Source organism: Rhamphochromis longiceps, linkage group LG3 (genome assembly GCF_057381845.1).
Source record: "Rhamphochromis longiceps isolate RC_006_pf linkage group LG3, R_longiceps_female_GT1.1, whole genome shotgun sequence".
NCBI lineage: Eukaryota > Metazoa > Chordata > Actinopteri > Cichliformes > Cichlidae > Rhamphochromis > Rhamphochromis longiceps.
In genome coordinates this window covers 23,847,144-23,868,753 of record NC_140559.1, presented here as the reverse complement: position 1 = coordinate 23,868,753, position 21,610 = coordinate 23,847,144, and the positions used below count along the sequence as shown (strand labels likewise).

The 21,610-nt window shown below is 41.2% G+C and overlaps 1 protein-coding gene and 1 long non-coding RNA gene across 5 annotated transcripts in view; both read right to left on the bottom strand.

Moving 5' to 3' along the window:
- Positions 1–165: 165 nt before the first annotated feature.
- Positions 166–2,909, bottom strand: LOC146673537 (uncharacterized). The gene is made up of 2 exons (XR_014910532.1): positions 2,821–2,909; positions 166–2,676 (listed from the first exon to the last, which is right to left on the bottom strand). It is a non-coding gene; the product is annotated as an uncharacterized LOC146673537 (long non-coding RNA).
- A 10,856-nt stretch (positions 2,910–13,765) lies between these two features.
- Positions 13,766–21,610, bottom strand: part of LOC146673524 (uncharacterized) — a 272,508-nt gene continuing 264,663 nt past the window's right edge. For 3 of the 4 annotated variants that reach the window (XM_085402051.1, XM_085402049.1, XM_085402050.1), the window contains 3 exons: positions 20,609–20,644; positions 16,777–16,947; positions 13,766–14,644 (listed from right to left, as the gene is read on the bottom strand). In XM_085402051.1, the coding sequence (XP_085258177.1) occupies positions 16,779–16,947; positions 20,609–20,644 (205 nt within the window). In that variant the 3' untranslated portion in view covers positions 13,766–14,644; positions 16,777–16,778. The remainder of the gene's footprint in view (positions 14,645–16,776; positions 16,948–20,608; positions 20,645–21,610) is intronic. The other variant, XR_014910450.1, reaches the window with a different exon arrangement.

Sequence of the window (21,610 nt, the reverse complement as noted above, 5' to 3'; positions counted from 1 at the left end):
TGAATTTTAGCCTCGGTTTCCTGTTCTTAGCTGACAGCAGTTTCAGCCAGTGTGGTCTTCCGCTGCTGTAGCACATCTGCCTCAAGGTTTTACATTGTTAAGGTTCAAAATATTGGGGATGGAGACAAGAGAAAAAACCACAATAACAACACTGGTCCGGCCGGGTTGAGTCAAACGATGATTTAATGATCACACACGTGGGAGATGGACACTGATGCAGACAGCCTCAAAATCTCAAAATGGTGGAGCATTGCTCAAACTTTTATAACCTCTGGTGCCTCCACCTTATCATAAAAAGCCTAAACATTCACATGGTCTCTCTCACACAGCGCCTAAGCTACGACCTTGGCTCCCTGTTTATCTGCTCCTGCTGAAATGGGGCAGAAAACTCCAGCACACTCTGTTCTCTTCTACTCAGACAAATTAGACAATAACCTTCTGCGAACAGTATTTCTTATAACTCAGCAATATAATGCATCATAAAACAATATCATTCATTCACAACAAGTCAGCAATTTAATGTAATGCAAATCAGTTTAACTAATGCAATAGTTATCAGCTTCTTCTAATTCAGGAGAATAATGCAAACTAAAACTACATAATAATTCACAATCTTTAATTAGGGGTATAACATGGCATAAAATAATATCATAATTTTACAATTCCCCCTGATGAGGTCATTAGAATAATGACCTCACAAACACCCTGTAGCCCAGTGTGGCCGGGTTCATCTCTTCTCACTCCTGAGGTCCTTTGTCCCCCTGAGGGGCAAACCATATGTAAGATGACCTCTGTGTTTGCGCAAGTCAGGTGCAAGACAAACTATTACTACAAGGATAGCAGGTCCAGATGACACTCCCCTGTTCTCCCACAGCTTTATTTGGTGTTCCCTGATACCATTCAGACGTAGACTAGAACCTCTGTCCGAAGAGCTCTTAACCTTTATTTTATTGCTGCAGCTACCAGTGTCGTCCAGTTGGGTGATCCTCTGCTCTTAATTCTTCAACCTTAGGGGTTAGACAACCCTTCAGTCGTAACACAGATCAGGGGATTATTCTGCTCCAATTTCAAACAACGATCTGTGTATTCTCCAGAAAAAGGAACAGGAAGGTGTCCCCTTTTTGCCCAAAAGCCTCTCGAACTTCGTTGGTCTGGTGTTCCCGGATTTCCGCCAACCCCTTCATGGTTATTGCTGTGTTTATGGGATCCATCCTTTTGTGGTGACTAGCTGGAGCCCAAACGCCATGACCCTTGGACCCAGTTGATGTCTCGGCAGTCACTGTGTCTGACTCTGCTACGGAGGATCCTCGCATCTCTGTGACCTCGTCTGGTGTCTGTTCCTTTCTCTGTAAGAGACAGAAAACCAAAACACCTCTCTTCCTAACCCTAATAATCTAATGTTATTATCTACTGACCTTCTAGTGATTCAGAATTGGTCTAAAACATTCAGAATGTCCCAGGGACTTATTCTAATCATATCTTATGTGTGTGTAAGCATGTTTGCATTTAGCCCTCCGCACTCAAGGCATTTCTTACACTTTATCAGTCCGGACAGTCACGCCGAACGAAGCTTCTGACCTTCAAAAGGCCGAGTGCCAACTCGTTATAAGCACATTTGCAAGGTGTGTCTGAAAATTATTGAAACCCCTCTTTTTAACAAAAGACAAAAAATTAACAAATCTTCTAAGCGCTATTCAGTTCATTTCAATGAGTAATGATTAAACATGAAAGTGATAGTTTATGCTTTTTCACTGATTCTCTAAAAGGTCCGTCTTCTCGGACCGCTATTAGCTTAAGCTTTACCATTCCTAAATTATTAAAGACACAAATGAAGTTATAAAATGTTCAAATAATCCTTGTTTGATGTTAAAGCTCAACCTTCCCCCCCTTTTTTGACACATTCCAATGTGTCAAATCAACGGAGCTAGAACATTCAAAAAAAAGTTAGGCAGCTACAAAGTTTCCCAGACTCTTAAGGTGATCCGCGTGTAACGTTCTGACTCAGGTATTTAATATTTTAATAAATGTCGTTTAATTAACTGCCACTATTTAAACTAACCTTAAAGACATAATTTAAGAAAAGATCACAAAGAATAACATGATATCAGTGTTTTGTAAGCGCGTGCGGCCTTCTATGCTCGAAGCCTTTCCCCTCAATAGATCAGTCAGACATTCGCGCTGACTGTAGCTTTTAACCCTTATTAACTTGAGCACAACTCTACAATGAGCAACAAGTTGCAATATGTATAAAAATGATCATGGTTACACCTGCAATGAAAAATTATATCATTATCCTAACACCTGTAAATAGAAGATTCATCAGAGGTTATAACAATCACAGGAACACAAATGTTAGTATAAGGTCAAAAGCTTCAATAAATGATCATCGATGCAATGCTTGTTGCATGATTCTCATACAATAATAATGCTGACATTGAAAATAACAGTATAACACCCCCTTTTGTCCCGTTTCACTTGACACCTAAACGTTTATAAATGCCTCTTTAATTCTTGATTTTATTTCCCCCTTTTCTCCCCTTACTGACCACAGCAGGGGGATCTTAGTTTTGAATCAGCCATGAATCCAGCTCACCTGATTCATCAGTGAGCTCCACCATCACTGGCGTCTGACAGGGTGGCGCTGCATACTCTTCCTTTAATATCACTATTTTCAACCTGTTAATGAGAGTGTTTAAACCTGAAGTCGACTACGTCCACAACAAGTCAATACAGCTGTAAATGTGGCCAATTATCAATCTATTACCAATCAATAACAACAGATAACTTCTATTTTATGCATGCTTTTAATCAACCACTCACCCAGAGGATCTCCAATCCCAGCAAGTTCCTTCTCCTCCTTTAATGAGTCTGTCCTCCTTCCATGCCCTGGTAACCGGTCCATCCAGAGCCATATGATCTCAAAATATACATACAACAAGCCAAACCACACCTTGGTCACACCAACCCCTTTCCACCCCGAAGATGTCCAATGCCATCCTAGTATGGACTGTCAAATGTGGCTTTAACGCTGACTGTTCTGACAATCCATTTTATAACGTTCCTGGTCAGATTTGCCAATCTCTGCACCAGAGTTTTAAACGTTTCGCCATTTTCATTAGGTTTTATCTTTTATTTAGTTTCGACTCCAGATTTTCAATTTTTGCCAGTTGTAATTAGTTTTTACCAATTCTTTGCTAGTTTAGTCTAGTTTTTATTTTTCTGAAAGTCCTTAGTTTCAATTTAGTTCTATTTGTGTTTTGCAAAAGTTAAGTGTAACAAAATCTCAGTTCCATCATATCAGTCATGCTCTTCTAATTATCCTTGGGTGTTGAGACTAATAACTATTAACTCTTGCCGCACCGAATGGTCCTAATTTTGGTTGAAGTCAATTGATAACCTTTTGAAGGCGATTGTTTCACACCTTTATTTAGATGTCCCAGTCCTGTTATCTCGGGATACATCACGCTGCCTTATCTGGGGTTAGCTATTTTCTTGGGATGCGAGTTAAGTGGGTGAGCTCTTCAACGAGGGGGAGCGTGCTCCCCCTGATGAGGTCTTCTAGGTAAGCTAGGTTAACCTTCTTGTGTGAGCTTTTCAAGTGCACTTTTAAGGTTTGTGGGATTTTTGTTTTATAAATGTCCCTCAAGACCCCCTGATGACCCAGTAATTCATTTTTGCGCACTGTAGTACACATTTAGTTTTTTGCTTGTAGCTCTCATACTCTACTTGCCACTCCTCTAAGTCCTGATGTTTCTTAGCGAGGACAACAGAACCTTTAAAATTATATCCCATGTGTGGGGGTGTGGCCTTGCCAATTGTTTTTCCCACCTTTTCAAAATGGCTGGCGTGCCCACAAGCACATTTTATGGAAGAAAGAAAGATAAGCTTGATATTTACAATTAAAATGTTTTGTTAAACTCAGATTTCTATTTTATTCAAAAAATAAACATCTGGTAAATAATTTCAGGGGTCTTTAAGAATTAGGCTCATTTACTTTCACAGGGAACATGACTAATTTATTAATGTGTGCTCTACACATTGGGACTTTATATTTATATTTATTTCACTTTTTCCTAATACCCAACTTTTGACAAAGGCGGAGAGAATTCTTAACACAATTATTAAGGGAGATTCAAACATAGATTTTTCAAAATATGAGAGGGTCAGGACCCACTAAAAGCCACAGAGAAGATTATCGAGATGCAGTGGCAGATGTAATAGAGAAAGACACAGGGCCACCTGAAATCTGTCGTCCTATCTAGTGCAAAACCAACATGTAGTAGAATCTGGAATTTTGATTTTGAGTTAAAAATAAAATATGGGTAAAATGCAGAAATCTTTTCCAGTAAAGTAAAAAAAATAAGTGTCGCAATTATAGTTGAATCCATAACACCTAATTGTTTCTACGAGATCACGTCGTTGCTGAGAGTTATCAGTGATCTCAATGTGTGAAAAGAACTCACAATATCTGGGGTTTAAGCTCCTCTTGGCTGAGAAACCTGGGACAAACATGTGAACAAGACCTGAATAATACCAGTAATGAAGACTTCTCTCCAAAGATCAATAAAAGGAAGCCCCAATCTGATGAGAGTCTAGCAAAATATGGTTCACTCCACTTGCCTGAAATGGTTAGCAGTCCAAGGCATTTCAGTTGTAGAATGATTGGGTACAACAATGAAACAGATGTGAGATGAGGGAAGTGCCAAATGTTCCTTTGTGTCTCCAAATAAAATCAGTACTTCCTCAGATATCCTAAATAAATTGACTTTTGTGAAATAGACAGTTCAGTGCCATCACTTATTCCTAAACCAATAGTTTACAGCTAGTGAAGTGTCAGTGACTTCTGGGTTGGTCCCTGATCTTCATCTTATGAGATTGTTATTTTAATAACACTTGATTCATTTAAAAGAAAAAAGAAAAAAAAAGAAAAAACGAAAATATTTTCTCCCTGTTTTTTCTTGTTCTCTGGGTCTCAGGAGGACATTACGTCCCTCTCCACTACAAGACTCTTGTTATGTCTACAAAACAGTCATATTAAAATCATCCTCAATTCTATTCTGGCGCTGTCTCCCGACTTTTCCTGACCTGATTCTGCGCGTGAACGGAGCAGCAACACAGACGACTCGACTAACGTACTACCTTAATTTCACTATAGCAGGGCACGCACACATCAATGCAACCAAACACACTTTGCTATAAATCTAGTTAATTTTAGTTAGTTTTGTGAACATTCAGTACAGTTTTAGTTAGTATTTCTTTTTTTTTTGATTTTATTACCGTTAACGCAAATTTTTCCACTTCTACTTTTCGTTATTTCATTTGTTGTCTTTAATAATAATAATCTCCTCTGCACCCTTGAATAAACACCATTAACACGATCAACCTTTTGCTGCTTGTTATTTCACCATGTTATTGAATCAAATACTTCATGCTTATGTGGTTTACGACATTATATGTATCTAAATCTCCACTTTGTGTCTAAATGTTTGAAGAATTTTTGAGGGTCAAATTTTGAGAATTTGACCATAGTGAAAGTTATGGCATTATCACCCCCTTTGGGGATTACCTGTTTCCAGTTTTGATGATATTCCTCCCCGTTCTTTATTTTTGCAAGTACCCCTCTTCGGTGGCGAGAAACTGTTGGTGTGATCAAGCGGGTGCTGTAAAAACAAAAGCTCAGGACAGAACAGTCACCAGTCATGTACTTCATTCAAAATTAACAAATATCAAGCTTCATATTGATCCTCTGAGTGTAATGGTACATTTTAATTTGCACTTCTAAAAACAATATTTTCTTTATTTTACTCTTGTTCTTGTGCAGCACCACCCCTCAGCACATGCCCCTGTTATTTTATCTTACTTTTAAATTGTTGACTACTTCAAGAAAGCGCCCAAAAGACGGGGACCAGTGTTTATCATTACATATCTCCATTTTGAGTGTGGCTGTCTATCATTCCCCTCTTATTCATAGACCTCGGTGGAGGGTTTTTTGTTTGTTTGTTTTTTTCTAAAATTAATTGACTCTCTATAGTGACCCACTATGGTTAATAATAACATGCTCAGTCATGAGTGGGATCAAACCTTTTCTTCACTTTAGCATTTAATATTCCCAACAATATAATGTAATACCTTAATTAAAACACAGCTACTGAAACACAATTTCCTTAATGCAAACATCAGTAGCTCAAAATTAGCAACCAAAGGGTTCAGTCTGCAGTTCACACTGCTGTGAAGCTACAGCTCTTTAGTCTCTGTCATTCTTCTGTTCTTGCAGACAAAACAAAGCAAAACAAAACATCCACCCTTCTTTTACAGGCTGGGTGAATTGTCTGTGGACATTCAATAATCCTAAAGTCAGCACCGTTTTTGTCTCAGTATCAAGTCAGTTAAACTTTTAGTCGTCAGTCCATGACTTTTAGTCGTCAGTCATATGCATACATCCACACACATTCATACCAAAAGTTGCTGATAATGGAGTCTCACGCGCAGCCTATTCGAGGCTCCATCACCAGCAAGATGACGTCATCATTTTAAAGGAAACAGCTCCTTGTTTGTTTTTCCTTCTTTGGACTGGATTGACTCGCTGCAATCCTTTTAGGCTTCAGGATCAGTGTCCCATATAAGTGAATTTTCTCCCAAGCTCATTATAATCATGGAGAAAAAATACTTTGTGACTGTTTTCAATAAGAATATTTTATAGCGCTTCAAAGTTCAATCTCTCAGGCCTGGATTAAAGAGCTGATTTGTTAAATCAGGAACTCACAAAATACCAAAATATCACCACCGGTGGATCACACCTCTCAGATGTTCTTATCTCAGTGCACTGTAACGAAAGCAAAAACAAACGTAAACAATAAAACACTCATATAATAACAGATACTGGGGCCCATTGCAAACATGTCCAAAGTTCAAACCATCTTTCTCTCTTTTAGAGAAAGAGAACAATCCAAACCTCACTGATAGAATCAACCTAGTGTCAAACAAAACCCAAAGATCAACCAAAACTCCTTTTTGCACCAACAAAACATGTTGGATTTACTTGACTCAATAGTGGACACTAGTTACACACCAACTCTTTACCTTGGCAAAAACGTAAACAACTAAGTTGAATCAACACAACCTTTTCATAATCTCTTCAAAATAAAACTCACACCATTCATTCATCATTTTCGCTCTGTACCACTGCTCCTTGTTAGACTGTGTGAAGCACAGTAAACAATTCAGTGGAGGCTTTGAGCCATAAACAGACATCACGCACAGACATTGTTTTCATTATCAAAGTGCTTCAGACCATGTCCTCTAAATCTACACAAATGCCCTCTGCGTGGCATGAAATACATTTAAGCAATAAATAATCAATCAGTTCTTGCTGTTGTAACCAACTCCGTATTTGGATGTTTGTGTGCAGCATTTGTTAGTAAAGCATTCTTCATTGCATCAGCGTGTGTGTGTGTGGATCACTTCTCAGTTCATTGAATCAACATTTTAATTTGTGTGTGTGTGTGTCATTTCTCCCTCAATCAACGAGCGCATATGTTCATATGTATGTTTCTTTTCACTCTGAGTCGGTGCATGTAGATGTGTGTGTTTGTGTGGGTGTTTGTGTTCATCACTTTCCTGTTGTAGTGTTCTGGGTAAACCACGGCCTGAAGCGTGCCCTGGGTCCTGCCCTCCTCCTTTTCAGTCTGTTTGCATCCATTGGTGCTGCTGCTCAGAGTTCTGTCCATACTGGTTCTGGCCCCAATTGAGGCAGTCCTTTTCTCCAGTGTCCAGCATCTTCTCCTTATTTCGCTCCTCCTTAACTTGACCCTTTTGCTTCGGTCTTCCTTCAGGGTTTTGATACGCAGCTCAATTGTCTGGATGTCCGTTTGTTTGCAGGTGGAACGGCTGACATCCAGAAGGTGTATAGGAGAGTCTGCAGCTTCCACCTCCCCAGTGGAAGACCTCAATCTTTGTTCTGTTAGTTTTACACAGGCCTCAAGGCTCTCTGGGATCCCTTCTTGCACTCTCAAGCCCACGGCTGAGGTCGTAGTCGTGGTCCCATTCCACGGGAATGGAGTCCATGGTTGTTTGGGTGTCTCGGCCCGAGCGTTCAGTCCAGAGCTGGGCAGCCCAGGACGCTGAGCGATCGGAGGACGGCAGAGGCGACAGGAAGCCATCCCCCTGACGTTCGCTCCATAGCAGACCGGACAAATCACACTGCTCATCTAGCTCCAGGATGCTCCGGCCTGATTTCAAGTCCGGTGTCTTGGACTCCAAGCCTGATGGGTTCGATTTTCAGCTAGCTCCTCCTGGGCCATGCTCAGTTTCTGCTCTGATGCCTCGAGGTCTTATTGAGGGCAGAAACCTCAGAGTCTTTTCCGTAGAAATCAGATTTAAGTCCATTGATGTTTTCCTTGCTTTGCTCCTCGGCCTTTTGCGGCTCTGCTGTTCGGCTCTTCTCAGAGGTCAGCTCCTGGCCGAGCCCCGACACCTGTGCCTTCAGCTTATTTTCTCCTGGTGTTTTGTCCATTCTGAGGTGACCTCAGTTACTCCTCCTGTCCCTGGCACGCCCTTTTTGCTGCCCGATGGTCATTGTTGGTCCGTCACTGTCCTGCACAGTTTTTAATGCAGAGTGGTTAAGGTCAGCATGGTTTTGCTCGGCCTCACTTTTCATCTGGGCTTGATGGGCGTCTCGTCACAGCTCTGTCAGCTGAAGCTGTCTTTTTCCATATGGCAAGAATGTAAAGAGTGTGTGAGAGGGGTGTGTCCAATCAGGCACAATGCTGGTGGCTTTGCGAGTGCCTCGTTTTCCAAATCCAGATGTTTCTTTGTCACGTACACAGCAACAGAGAGAACAGTCTGTTGTTGGGATGGCTGAGGTCTTTCACGATCTTCCTGGTCTTGGTCCAGCACCGCCTGCTGTAGATTGAGTGCAGGTCAGGGTGCTCGGAGCGGATGGTGCGCTCAGCTGATTGCACAACCCTCTGTAGTGCTTGTCTGTCCGGCATGGTGCTGTTCCCGAACCAGACAGTGATATAGCTGCTCAGGATGCTCTCAATAGTTCCTTTATATAAGGTGGTCAGAATCGGTGGTGGGAGCCGGGCCTTTCTCAATCTTCTCAAAAAGAAAAGACGCTGACAGAAATCTCCCCGTGTAGTGAAACGGGCCTTGGATTACCGCTCTCCGTCTCTGCTGCATGAGATCATTTTCCTGCAGCACTGTTGACCTTTTCAAGTTGTTGTTGCGGGTTCAGCTGCTTTAGCATTTAGTCAGGGTCACATCAAAGATGGTAGAGGAGAGAGCAAAGATGGTAGAGGGGAGAGCAGGAGTCCAGGGTCAGCCTCGGCTTTTCCGGGCCGACAAAGCAGCCTGTAATCAAGCATAAAGAGAAAAAACAAAACAAAACAAAGACAAAAACAAACGAACAGGAAAATCATGTTGTATTGGCTGTGTTACTCAGAGAGGGGAAAAACAACGGGACCAGGCCCTGTGTCAGCCTTCTCTCCCCCTTTTTTTTTTGTTTTTTCTCACCATATAATCCTCTCATAACTCACCAAGCTGACAGGACAACACAGGTACATGTTAAAATTCTTAAGATCATGTTTAAAGCACAAAAATGGAATTTTCTTTCATTCAGTAATCACTTGTATTAATCAATCAGAAGAAAGCATGTCACAGTTTGACTTTTATTAACCACTAAATTTGTCGTGTTATCACTGGTTGTGATTTTTTTTTTTTTTTTTTTTTTTTGAAGTTAAGTTGTTGTCCTGCAACCCAGAGGGTTTATTTGTTAGTAGTGGATAAACTTTATTGTGTAACGGCGGGTGTATGTTAAGTTTCACTGCTTTAAACTTGCTGGAAAATGTTCACGTGTTTATGGGTGTAAGCTGTTTCTTATTGCGTGTATGTGCGTTTGTGCATGGGCTAATTTAACGTTTTTTCTCAAACGAGGCATTTCTCTAGCACGTGCCTCTCTCTCACATTTCTCTGCTTGTGTGTGTTTTTGTTTCATCTTTTTGTTGTGATGCTCCAGGCGCCTTCCCAACCTCCACAAGTCTGTTGGCCGCAATTTTATGTGTAAAACTTCTCTTAATTTCTCCTTTAATTCTCTGCTAGCTGCTGTCTTTTCCACAGCTGCTGATTCTTGCTGAGTTTGGTTTCCATTACTATAATTTTGCTTCGGCCGCCGTGCTTGTGGGGGCAGTTGGTCCAGCCCCATAGCCACCTGTATCAACACACTGAGAGATTTATTTAATATCATTTTCATCACTGTTAAATAGACTAGCAGGCACTGCAGACTACATGCCAGTCTCCCAACACACTCCTCTCTGAGTTTCCGCTTTAAACTCCAACATCATTCACACCCTAGTCATTCAACACCTTATTTGTAGTATCATAATCAGCAAAATCAGCGTTTTACTTACAGGCATGTATCATTGTTTGCAAATCAAAATTATAAAACTCAAAAACACGCTAAACAGGAAGCAAAGTCCTCTGTGCGCGTCACAGCTCATTTGCATGTTCACACACCGTCTAAAAATAGCTCACAGCGCTGCAGTGCGCTGTCGTCACACACAGGGTCACACAAAGCTCAGACAAAACTCTTCTATTTTATATTACAAAGACGTCTTATATTTACAATCACTGACAGGCCTGACAGATTCAGCACCTAACAAATTTCAACAAATTTAAGTTAACGGGTCCAACCGAAGAAAGCTTCACTTTTTTGTAATCAATTAACCAGTATCTGTTTCCTCCAGAACAGCCTATGGCCTGATTTCTAAAGTCCCTAACTCAATTTAACTTTGTCCAAACAAGCACATCACACCATTTAAACGGTGAGGAGATTCTAACTCCTAGCTTATTTCGGGATGCCCTGTACCCCACAGTTAAAGCCAAACTGAACTACCCCTGTTCGCCGACAGGTCAAGACCGCGCGTCCACGGCCAGGAGGGAGCGTAACCTCCGGGCTATGTGCTTCTTAGCATCTTCCAGTGCCGTCCTATAACAATTTTCACCTAAACAATTTTGACAAATTTTAACATATCAATTAAACAGTATCTGTTACCTCCAGAACAGTTTCTGACCTAATTTGTAAAACTATTAACCAGTCTCTGTTTCCTCCAGAACAGTTTCTGTCCTAATTTCCCTACCAAACTACCTGAGCCTTCAGCTCAATATCCAGGGACTCAAACCCAACATTATATCTGTTACCTCCAGAACAGTTTCATATTTCTTCAACTTCATTAAACATTCTTAAGCAACTTTAACTGCATAACACACGGTGATTCTCATCAAAATCAAAACAGACACTCTACCAGTAATTTCAGTGAGTAGACTTTAATTTAGTCATATCCAATTTGGCACATTTTGGAAATAATTCAACAGGTAGTGCCTTACCTTTAGATAAGCCGGCTTTTGTCCACTCAAATCAGACCACTGGCTCGTGCCTGTCCGTTCGACAACCTCGGACCGTCCAAACTTTTAAATTCCACCCCAATACCACAGGACGAGCCCCCAAGCTGTTAAGGTTCAAAATATTGGGGATGGAGACAAGAGAAAAAACCACAATAACAACACTGGTCCGGCCGGGTTGAGTCAAACGATGATTTAATGATCACACACGTGGGAGATGGACACTGATGCAGACAGCCTCAAAATCTCAAAATGGTGGAGCATTGCTCAAACTTTTATAACCTCTGGTGCCTCCACCTTATCATAAAAAGCCTAAACATTCACATGGTCTCTCTCACACAGCGCCTAAGCTACGACCTTGGCTCCCTGTTTATCTGCTCCTGCTGAAATGGGGCAGAAAACTCCAGCACACTCTGTTCTCTTCTACTCAGACAAATTAGACAATAACCTTCTGCGAACAGTATTTCTTATAACTCAGCAATATAATGCATCATAAAACAATATCATTCATTCACAACAAGTCAGCAATTTAATGTAATGCAAATCAGTTTAACTAATGCAATAGTTATCAGCTTCTTCTAATTCAGGAGAATAATGCAAACTAAAACTACATAATAATTCACAATCTTTAATTAGGGGTATAACATGGCATAAAATAATATCATAATTTTACAACATCCTGTGTGCTCAGAGATGCTCTTTTACCTACTTGTGGCACAAGAGAGAGCGGTTAATGGATTTACTGGTGCTTTCAGTGGTGCTCACTGTTGATCTTTGCTCTAGTCTTTGTCTGTATGACAAAAAAGAAACTCAGTCTGGGTAATCTGCATTTTTAGTTAGTTGTTCTTCTGTGAAGTGATATGTAAATTGTCATTTTTCATTTATTGCTATAGTTTACTGTGCTCTGTGACCACTAGAGGAAAACACATTTTAATGTTTCATTGTGCAAGCTAAGAAAGTTAAAGTGTTTTTTAGAAAGCAGAGTCCTTGAACTTTTTGGACCTTCTTTACCTGAGCGTGCCTGAGCCTAGAAGCAATGCAGGTTGGGCCTGTTTGTACTTTGATGGGAAACAATCTGGGAATACCAGGTGTGTAAAAGTGCTGTTTAAAATCATATCAGGCCACCTTCCACTAGAGGGCAGTTTTACATAAACAGAAGTGAATTTGAGGCATCTGCTGTCAGTTTCACCAAAATGCTTAGAAGAAAACTTTGGGCATAAATGCAGTTAACTGGCAGCCTAAACAAGTTCCCATGTCTGAAAAACATTTAAATCTATTTTTTAAAGAGTTTCACTTTATCATCATATGTATTTTGTTTTACACTGAAACAGAAAGACACAGTTATATAAAGCTTACAGTCAAATATCATATTCATGAACTGCATTTCACTCCTCCCAGAACCTTAAATGACTACTTTAAAGAGCATTTTTCTACAAATACATGAGTCCTGCAAGTGAGCAATAAGTAGTTTAAAAGAACTAAAGACAGATGTGAAGAAGGATTTTTCTTTTTTTCCACGCTCAATCAGTTTTACCCCCTCACAGCCATCGGGTCTTTGGCAACTCATTAAGGGTTAGGATTGTTCTGCCTGTTTGGAAACCCCAATTTGAAAACCTTTGGACTGAAAAGGTGCATGTTTAGTAGTGATGTGACGTTCTGTATCGAGGCTTCGAAGCGTGTGTCGAGTAATGGAGGGGGCGTTTCCGCGAAGCGCGTATCGAGGCTTGCTTCATTTATGGGAGGAGCTGAAAATGATGACGTCCGAAGCCTCGCTGCCCGGCTGTACCACGTGACTGGTTCAGGAAGCAGTTCGAACTTTGCCGCAAATAATCATTTTCCATACTGCTAGCATAAATATACACAGTATACTGCCATCACTACAATATAGATGTTTTACACACTCCTTTTGTTGTTGACATTTACAGGCTGTGTAAATGCCACACTCTTCAAATTCATGCCAACTAATATTTTTACGTCCAGTAGGTGTCCTACTAGAGCAAATGAAGCTTCAAGAAGCTTCGCGTTGGGGTGAACCAATTGGATGGAAAGCTTCAGTGCTTCATGAGGCTTCATCTGCCCATCACTAATGTTTAGTAGGTTACAGTAAAAACAACAACAACAAGCAAGGACTCTCTACAAGTTGCAAATGGCCTGAAAATAACGTCTCAAATTTAATTTCTTCAAATCAAAGCTATTCAAACGCACACATACACACTTTGTTCTCAGTCTTTATTTTCCAGCTTTGAATGATTCATGCTTTAGTCTGGCGTTGAGGTGAAGTTTTAATTGTTTCTTTCTTTGTCATCTGCTCCAAACCGAGCCGTGTTGTCATGTTTCGGCTGTTTGCAGGCAGGAATTGGACCCAAACGCAGACTCACTGGAAACAGGACTGAACTCAAAATGGCAGCTTTTATTGCTGAACACAAAACCTAAACTGGGAAGCCGCTAACAAAACACACACAGGGAGCCACAGTGCAAAACATATAGCATAAAGACAATCACTACACTGACACAGAGAAACACAGGGCTTACATACACTGGGACATAATCAGGGAATGGAAAACAGGAGGGAGACACAGCTGGGAGAGATTGGGGCTAACGAGACAGGTTGAGCAAAGCTGGACACACAAAAATGAGACACATACCTTCACAATAAAACAGGAAACAATACACAAGGACGCAGACTAAGAAACACTGACTTTACATGGGCAGAACTAAACCTAAACCAGAATAAGCTTGAACATAGAACATCATCATCATCATCATCATCATCATCATCAAAAAGATCAAGAAAATAACCACAAATATGAAAACTCAAAATACTGGGTCAAAACTGACCCATGACACGTGTATCTGTTGGCCATAACTATTCAGTTTCCTGTCAGACGTCTTTATGAAACTCACAAAACCACATGAGAAGAACAACAAGGGAGACGAAAGTTTACTGATCCTGCAGAGAAACCAGATCAGTGCTGTGAAGACACCAGCAGGGTCCCACATTTAGAAATAAAATATATAACTGGCCTTAAATACACAGCATCACATTGATATATTAGTTATATTCTCTCTTAACTACATGTTGCTGAAGGCACATTTGTTTGTTTTTTCTTTGTTTTTGCAGGTTCTTCACATAAAAATCTTCATGAGGTGCTTTGAGGACTCGGCGAGACCTGCAGCTGCATCTCAGTGGCTGGACTGGTGAAATGCTTCACTTCGGAGTAGATGACGTCTGGCTCTCTTGGAAACTCTGGACATACAAACACAGACAGATCAAACAATGTGAGGATAAGCACCTGTGTACAAAACCAGTCCTGCTTCTTATGTTTATAGATAGTAAACTGACAGAATGGGGAAATGTCAGTGAACACGTGTGGTCAATACCCTAAAGGCCTTTTCTCTAGACTTAAAGGTTTTTTTAATCTAATATCCAACTTCAGAAATTTACATTAAAAGTCTTACTACATTCTGTCATGAATGAGCTTTTAATCTGAAAGAACCCCACCAGGAAATGTTTAGTTTGGTAGCAGAGAGTCTGAGCAGAGAGGGGACTCTGAAGCTGTCACTATTAGCATTAACCTGAAGTCATCATGTGAGCTGTTGAAGCATTAAATCCTCTCTGTGATTATTTTGCCCAGCAGCCTTTAAGTGATTATCACCTTTACTGTGACTATCTACAGTAACTTGGTTGGTTTCATTGGTCATTGATCTCTAATCCAGTTTAATTTAACCTGTTCTGAAGCTTTTAGGACCTCAAATGACTTTCAGTGTTAAACATTAAGTAAGTTTTATGCAAACATATACCGGTAATAGAATATGTTGTACATAACACACACAGCTCCTACATATAGACTCAAGATGAAAACTGAATAGTTTCTGGGGCCTTGTGTCTATTAAAAAACAAAAACACAATGCAGCATGCTAAAGTGTTACTTAGCCAGCAGTAAAAATGTGTCTTTGTAGGAAAAACAGCTGTGACAGAAAAAAATGACCCACTATTGGCGGTTACACCAGTGCTGAGTCAGCGTGCTACTTTTACTTTGATGCTTGGAGCACATTTTGCTAAATTTATACTCTTATAGCTTCACTTATGTTGAAGCTTCTTTCAGTCGTTTCCTTTTTCACAAGGGGTCGCCATAGCAGATACACCTGTTTCCTTGGACCCACACTTTGTCACACTGCAGAGACATTATCTTTGGCACTGTGGCGTGAAATCATTCTTAGTAACCACACACGAGTTCAGTGTAAACTACGGGGCGAAGCTGCAGATGTTGTTGTTTCACATGCAGAGTTTAAAACATGCAAAACTGTTAATGTTAGTGTAGGACACTTGGAGATGTAGAAAACACATGGTTCATTTATTCATTTAAATTTATATTATACTATTGTTTTGCATGTTATTTGATCAAAAGTGCAATAAAGAGTTATATTTTTTTGTTGCTCAGATCAAAGCAACAAAAAAGCACCCCTGACAGAATGCCCTGAGGGAGACAGTTGAATGCCTTCTCCAGGTCTACAAAACACATGAAGACTGGTTGAGGAAACTCTGACACGCGCATGTAAAAATCCTCGAGAGGATAAAAAGGTCTACACTGTGCCTCCTGCATCTGACGTTTTACTAATAAACTGACTCTTATTTCCCTGGAATGGACTTTCCCAGGGAGGCTGATTAAAGTGATCTCCTATACTGAGCATGCTCAATATCAGCATCTCTCCACCTGCACTGTGCATTGTGTGAGCAGAATACCATCATCCCGTATGCTTTGAGAAAGACCAAAAGTCTTTTTCCATGAAATATTAATGATCAGTAAGACATTTGCTCTTAGATCTGTTGTTTGTGCAGAAAACAGTGAGTATGTGTGTTTAACAGCTCTGCAGTAAAGCTGCAGAAACTGGAAACTGGACGACCACAGAGCTGCTAGTTTCTGTTAAAACGCAGGCTGAAAAACACTGTTTGCATGTGAAGAACAACACTTACATTGAAAGGCTGCGACTAAGTTTTGAAAAATACATCACTAAAACAAGTTAGCTACGCTAGTGTGAAAGGTGGGCTGCACACCAGACATGTCTCCAATCCTTCAGAAATAGAGACAGACAACTAAACTCTATGTGGGAAGTATAGTTAGTTTTAAAATATATCGTCCATGAAAACAGCTCTGTGATGATTCCTGCCACTCAGAAGATTAAAATCCTTCAACCAGAATGCTAAATTTATACATATTCCACCTGCCATTCTCTCTCAAGAAACACCATCAGATCTAATTGTGGATGTGGTCCCTGCTGGTGAATAAGGAATTTAATTTATTAGTTGTACTACAAGAAGTCATTCTGTGAGCTTTTGAAAGCCTGAAAGAGAAAAAAAAAACTGAGTGTGAATCTCACCTTCAAGTTGACTGTGACTGGTTTGTTCCATCAAAAGAAACATTAACACCACTACAACCACGAGACAGACCGACGCAGCAGTCACCACCATGGGGAGAAGAGAGTAACAATCCAGAGAGGTCAATGTAGAGGTGGCTGCAGGAGGAGCTGTGGCTGCAGGTGGAGGTGTAGCTGCAGACAGAGGTGTAGATGCAGGTAGAGGTGAAGATGCAGGTGGAGGTGAGGATGTAGGTGCAGATGTATTTTTCTCATTCAGCTCCTGTTATGTTTATCTCCACCTCATCACGCCCTGTCCTTTTGGATACTTTCTCTCCTGTTTCACTACCTGAGCTGGGAAAACTAGTGAATTCAGTGAAAGCATCCTCTTGTCCACTTGACATTGTACCTGCATCATTATTCAAAAATGTCTTCCAGGTTATTGGTCCATATGTGCTCACTCTAATCAACCCTTCACTGGCGTCTGGTATAGTTCTGATCTATTTTAAAAATGCTGCTATTCTCCCACTTTTAAAAAAACCTCAGCTAGACCCCTCTCTTTGGAGCAGCTACAGACCAATCTCTAAATTACCGTTAATCGCTAAGCTTCTAGAAAAGGTTGTGGCTAGGCAACTTATAGCGGCTCTGGACAAACATAACATTTGCGATAAGTTTCAGTCCTGCTTTCGCAGAGCTCACTCCACAGAAACAGCCCTTCTTAGGGTCTCAAGTGACATCCATCCATCCATCCATTCGCTTCCGCTTATCCTTTTCAGGGTCGTGGGGGGTGCTGGAGCCTATCCCAGCTGTCATAGGGCAAGAGGCAGGGTACACCCTGGACAAGTCGCCAGTCTGTCGCAGGGCCAACACACAGGGACAGACAACCATTCGCACTCACATTCACTCGCACATTCACACCTAGTGGCAATTTGGATTTTCCAATTAACCTATCCCCACAAGCTGCATGTCTTTGGACGGTTGGAGGAAGCCGGAGTACCCGGAGGGAACCCACACAAACACGGGGAGAACATGCAAGTGACATTTTGATGAATAATGATGCAGGAAGATGCTCGGTCCTACTTATGTTGGACCTAACATCGGCTTCTGACACTGTTGACCACCACATCCTCCTCGAAAGGCTTAAGCATTAGGTTGTTGTATCGGGTACTGCCTTGAAGTGGTTCTCCTCATATCTACATAACCAATCTTTTTTCTGTGGTGGTCTCCGATTTTAGGTCATCCTCTACCTCCCTTACTTGTGGTGTCCCTCAGGGTTCGGTTTTGGGGCCTTTATGGTTCTTAATATATCTTCTCCCCCTCCAGCATATAATGGGCTCTTTTGAGGACATTTCTTATCACTGTTATGCTGATGATATTCAGTTGTACATCTCTTTTAAGCCCCAGGAGTTATCTAAGCTTCAGCTTTTAAATGACTGCTTAGATTCCATCAAACGTTGGATGGCTGTAAATTTTCTCCAACTGAACGAGGGGAAAACTGAAGTCCTCATATGTGCTCCGGACAGATTTTTATCCCAGATAGTGAAAGCCCTTGGTCCTCTCTCACTCTATGTTAAAATCCTCTATTAGGAATTTAGGTGTCACTTTTGACTCGACTCTCACATTGGATGGGCATGTGAAATCTCTGGTTCGGTCTTGTTTTCATTTAAGAAATGTTGCTAAGTTAAGCCCTATTTTATCTCGCCCTGAACTGGAGATAGCTATACATGCATTTATTTCCTCACGCTTGGACTATTGTAACTCTGTTTATGTGTCTAAGCAAAGGTTCTCTGGATCGTCTGCAGGTTGTGCAAAATGCTGCAGCTGGGCTGTTGACAAAATCCTCCAAGTATTCACATGTGACACTGTTGCTATTTCAGCTACACTGGCTTCTTGTTGAATTTAGAGTACATTTTAAGATCCTGGTCTTGACATTTAGAGCCTTGCATGGACTGGCACCAGCCTACATCTCCGATCTGCTACAGCCCTATGTCCCTTGCAGGTCCCTGAGGTCATCTGATCAGGGCTTACTTGCTATAAAACAGACTAAGATGAGAACTAAGGGTTACAGAGCTTTTGGCACTGTGGCCCCGAGACTGTGGAACTCTCTCCCTCATACATTAAGAACTGTGGACTCGGTAGTTGTTTTTAAAAAACAACTCAAAACTCACCTTTTTAAAACTGCTTTTGGTTAAATTTCTGCCTGTTTTATATTGTCTGTTTTACCCTTTTATTGTTTGTTATCTTATGTGCAGCACTTTGTGACTCTGTCTGAAAGTGCTATATAAATAAAATTGTATTTATTTATTTCTGTAGATGTAGGCGGTGCTGTGGCTGCAGGTGGTACTCATGATATACACTCAACAAAAATATAAACGCAACACCTTTGTTACTGCTCCCATTCCCCATGGGATGGACGTAGAGACCTAAAATTCATTCCAGATACACAATATAACCATCCCTCCCAAACAGTGGTCACAAATCAGTCCAAATGTGTGGTAGTGGGCACATCTGCCATATTGAGATAATCCATCCCACCTCACAGGTGTGCCACATCAGGATGCTGATCTGACATCATGAGTAGTGCACAGGTGTACCTCAGACTGCCCACAACAGAAGGCCACCCTGGAATGTGCAGTTTTTTGCGCTATTGGGGGTCTGGGGACCCAGAACCGGTCAGTATCTGGTGTGACCACCATTTGCCTCATGCAGTGCAACACATCGTCGCATGGAGTCTATCAGATTGTCAATTGTGGCCTGTGGAATGTTGGTCCACTCCACTTCAATGGCTGTGCGAGGTTGTTGGATATTCGTGGGAACTGGTACACGCTGTCGTAAACGCCGGTCAAGCACATCCCGAACATGCTCAATGGGTGACATGTCCGGTGAGTATGCTGGCCATGCAAGAACTGGGACATTCTCAGCTGCCATCTGCCCTGAACAATGTGAACCATGATTCATCCGTGAAGCGCACACCTCTCCAACGTGCCAGACGCCATCGAATGTGAGCATTTGCCCACACAAGTCTGTTACGGCGACGAGCTGGAGTCAGGTCAAGACCCCGATGAGGACGACGGGCATGCAGTTGAGCGTCCCTGAGACGGTTTCTGACAGTTTTTGCAGAAATTGTTTGGTTGTGCAAACCAATTGTTCCAGCAGCTGTCTGGGTGGCTGGTCTCAGACGATCTTGGAGGTGAACCTGCTGGATGTGGAGGTCCTGGGCTGGTGTGGTTACACGAGGTCTGCGGTTGTGAGGCTGGTTGGATGTGCTGCCATATTCTCTGAAACGCCTGTGGAGACGGCTTATGGTTGAGGAATGAACATTCAATGCACGGGCGACAGATCTGGTTGACATTCCTGCTGTCAGCATGCCAGTTGCACGCTCCCTCATTGCTTGTGGCATCTGTGGCATTTTGCTGTGAGACAAAACTGCACATTCCAGGGTGGCCTTTTGTTGTGGGCAGTCTGAGGTACACCTGTGCACTACTCATGATGTCAGATCAGCATCCTGATGTGGCACACCTGTGAGGTGGGATGGATTATCTCAATATGGCAGATGTGCCCATTACCACACATTTGGACTGATTTGTGACCACTGTTTGGGAGGGATGGTTATATTGTGTATCTGGAATGAATTTTAGGTCTCTACGTCCATCCCATGGGGAATGGGAGCAGTAACAAAGGTGTTGCGTTTATATTTTTGTTGAGTGTATTATACTCATATAAATCAACCTAAAATGGGAAATAAATTAAAAATAAATTCAATGTAGTCAGAGCTGCCATCCTAACCATCCAAGAACAAAGAAGATTGGAAGCATAGATTTGTTAGAAATGTTTTAAAAAAGGTTCATTTGGTTACCTTGGTTTGTTTTGCAGAAAAGCACTGAAGTCAGAGCTAAAGAGAAATGACACCTGTATTAGTTTAGACTAGAGTACCTCCCACCAAGAAAAGGAAGTTCAAATGTAACTGAGAAGAGTTCATGTCCACTTTAGTCACTCCTTTATATGAAAAATGAAAGACTAATTTGTAGCTGCCATGTCTAAAATAATGTAGCAGTTTTGTAAAAAAAAAAAAAAAAAAGCTGTGTGTCTCTGAGTACTCCACAGTGCAAAGACCTGCCTGTTAAGTTAATATACCTCCAAAATAGGTAATTTCTTTATTTTAGATGTAATCCCTTGGTAAATCATGTTGACTGCAGACTATTTATCAAGATAAGCAAAGTTGTTTGAGGTAAACTCAGATACAAATACTGTAAATCAATTTATGGCATCAGAGTGATCAGGGTAAACCCACAGTCTGTTAGGTTTTCACATCACGGCATGAAGCGATATTGACCGAGGACCGACTTACAAAGTCTGCCATTAATTTGCATCATTTTACTAAGTAAAATTAAACATACAGATATAAATCTGTCTTTGAAATATTTGCCTTTTTAAATGTGAACCAGATCAGCCTATCAGTCTGTTTACACTGTGCATTTCTGCTCCCACACCTCTAACACCAAGTCTGTAAAGCTGTTCTTTTAGTGATTACTTCATGTTATCTGTAGTGGATGCATAAGTAACAGAACCACAACTTTTAACTCGTGTGTCCACTTTTAACGTAAGCTGACATAATAACTAATTCAGTGAAGTCAACTGGAAAGATGCAAAAACTCCTTTTAACCCGCTGCCTGGATCCAGCCTGACTTCTTCTTTATGTCTTCTCCTCCATCATCAGCTATTAGTAGACAGTAAAAGTTCCGAACTATAAAAACAAAGAAATTGTCCACTTACAGAGCAGAGCTGTTTCCTTCATTGTCGCCTTGACTGATGTGACCTTTTTCTTTCTTTTTTGTTAGATACACAAAGTAGGCCCCGC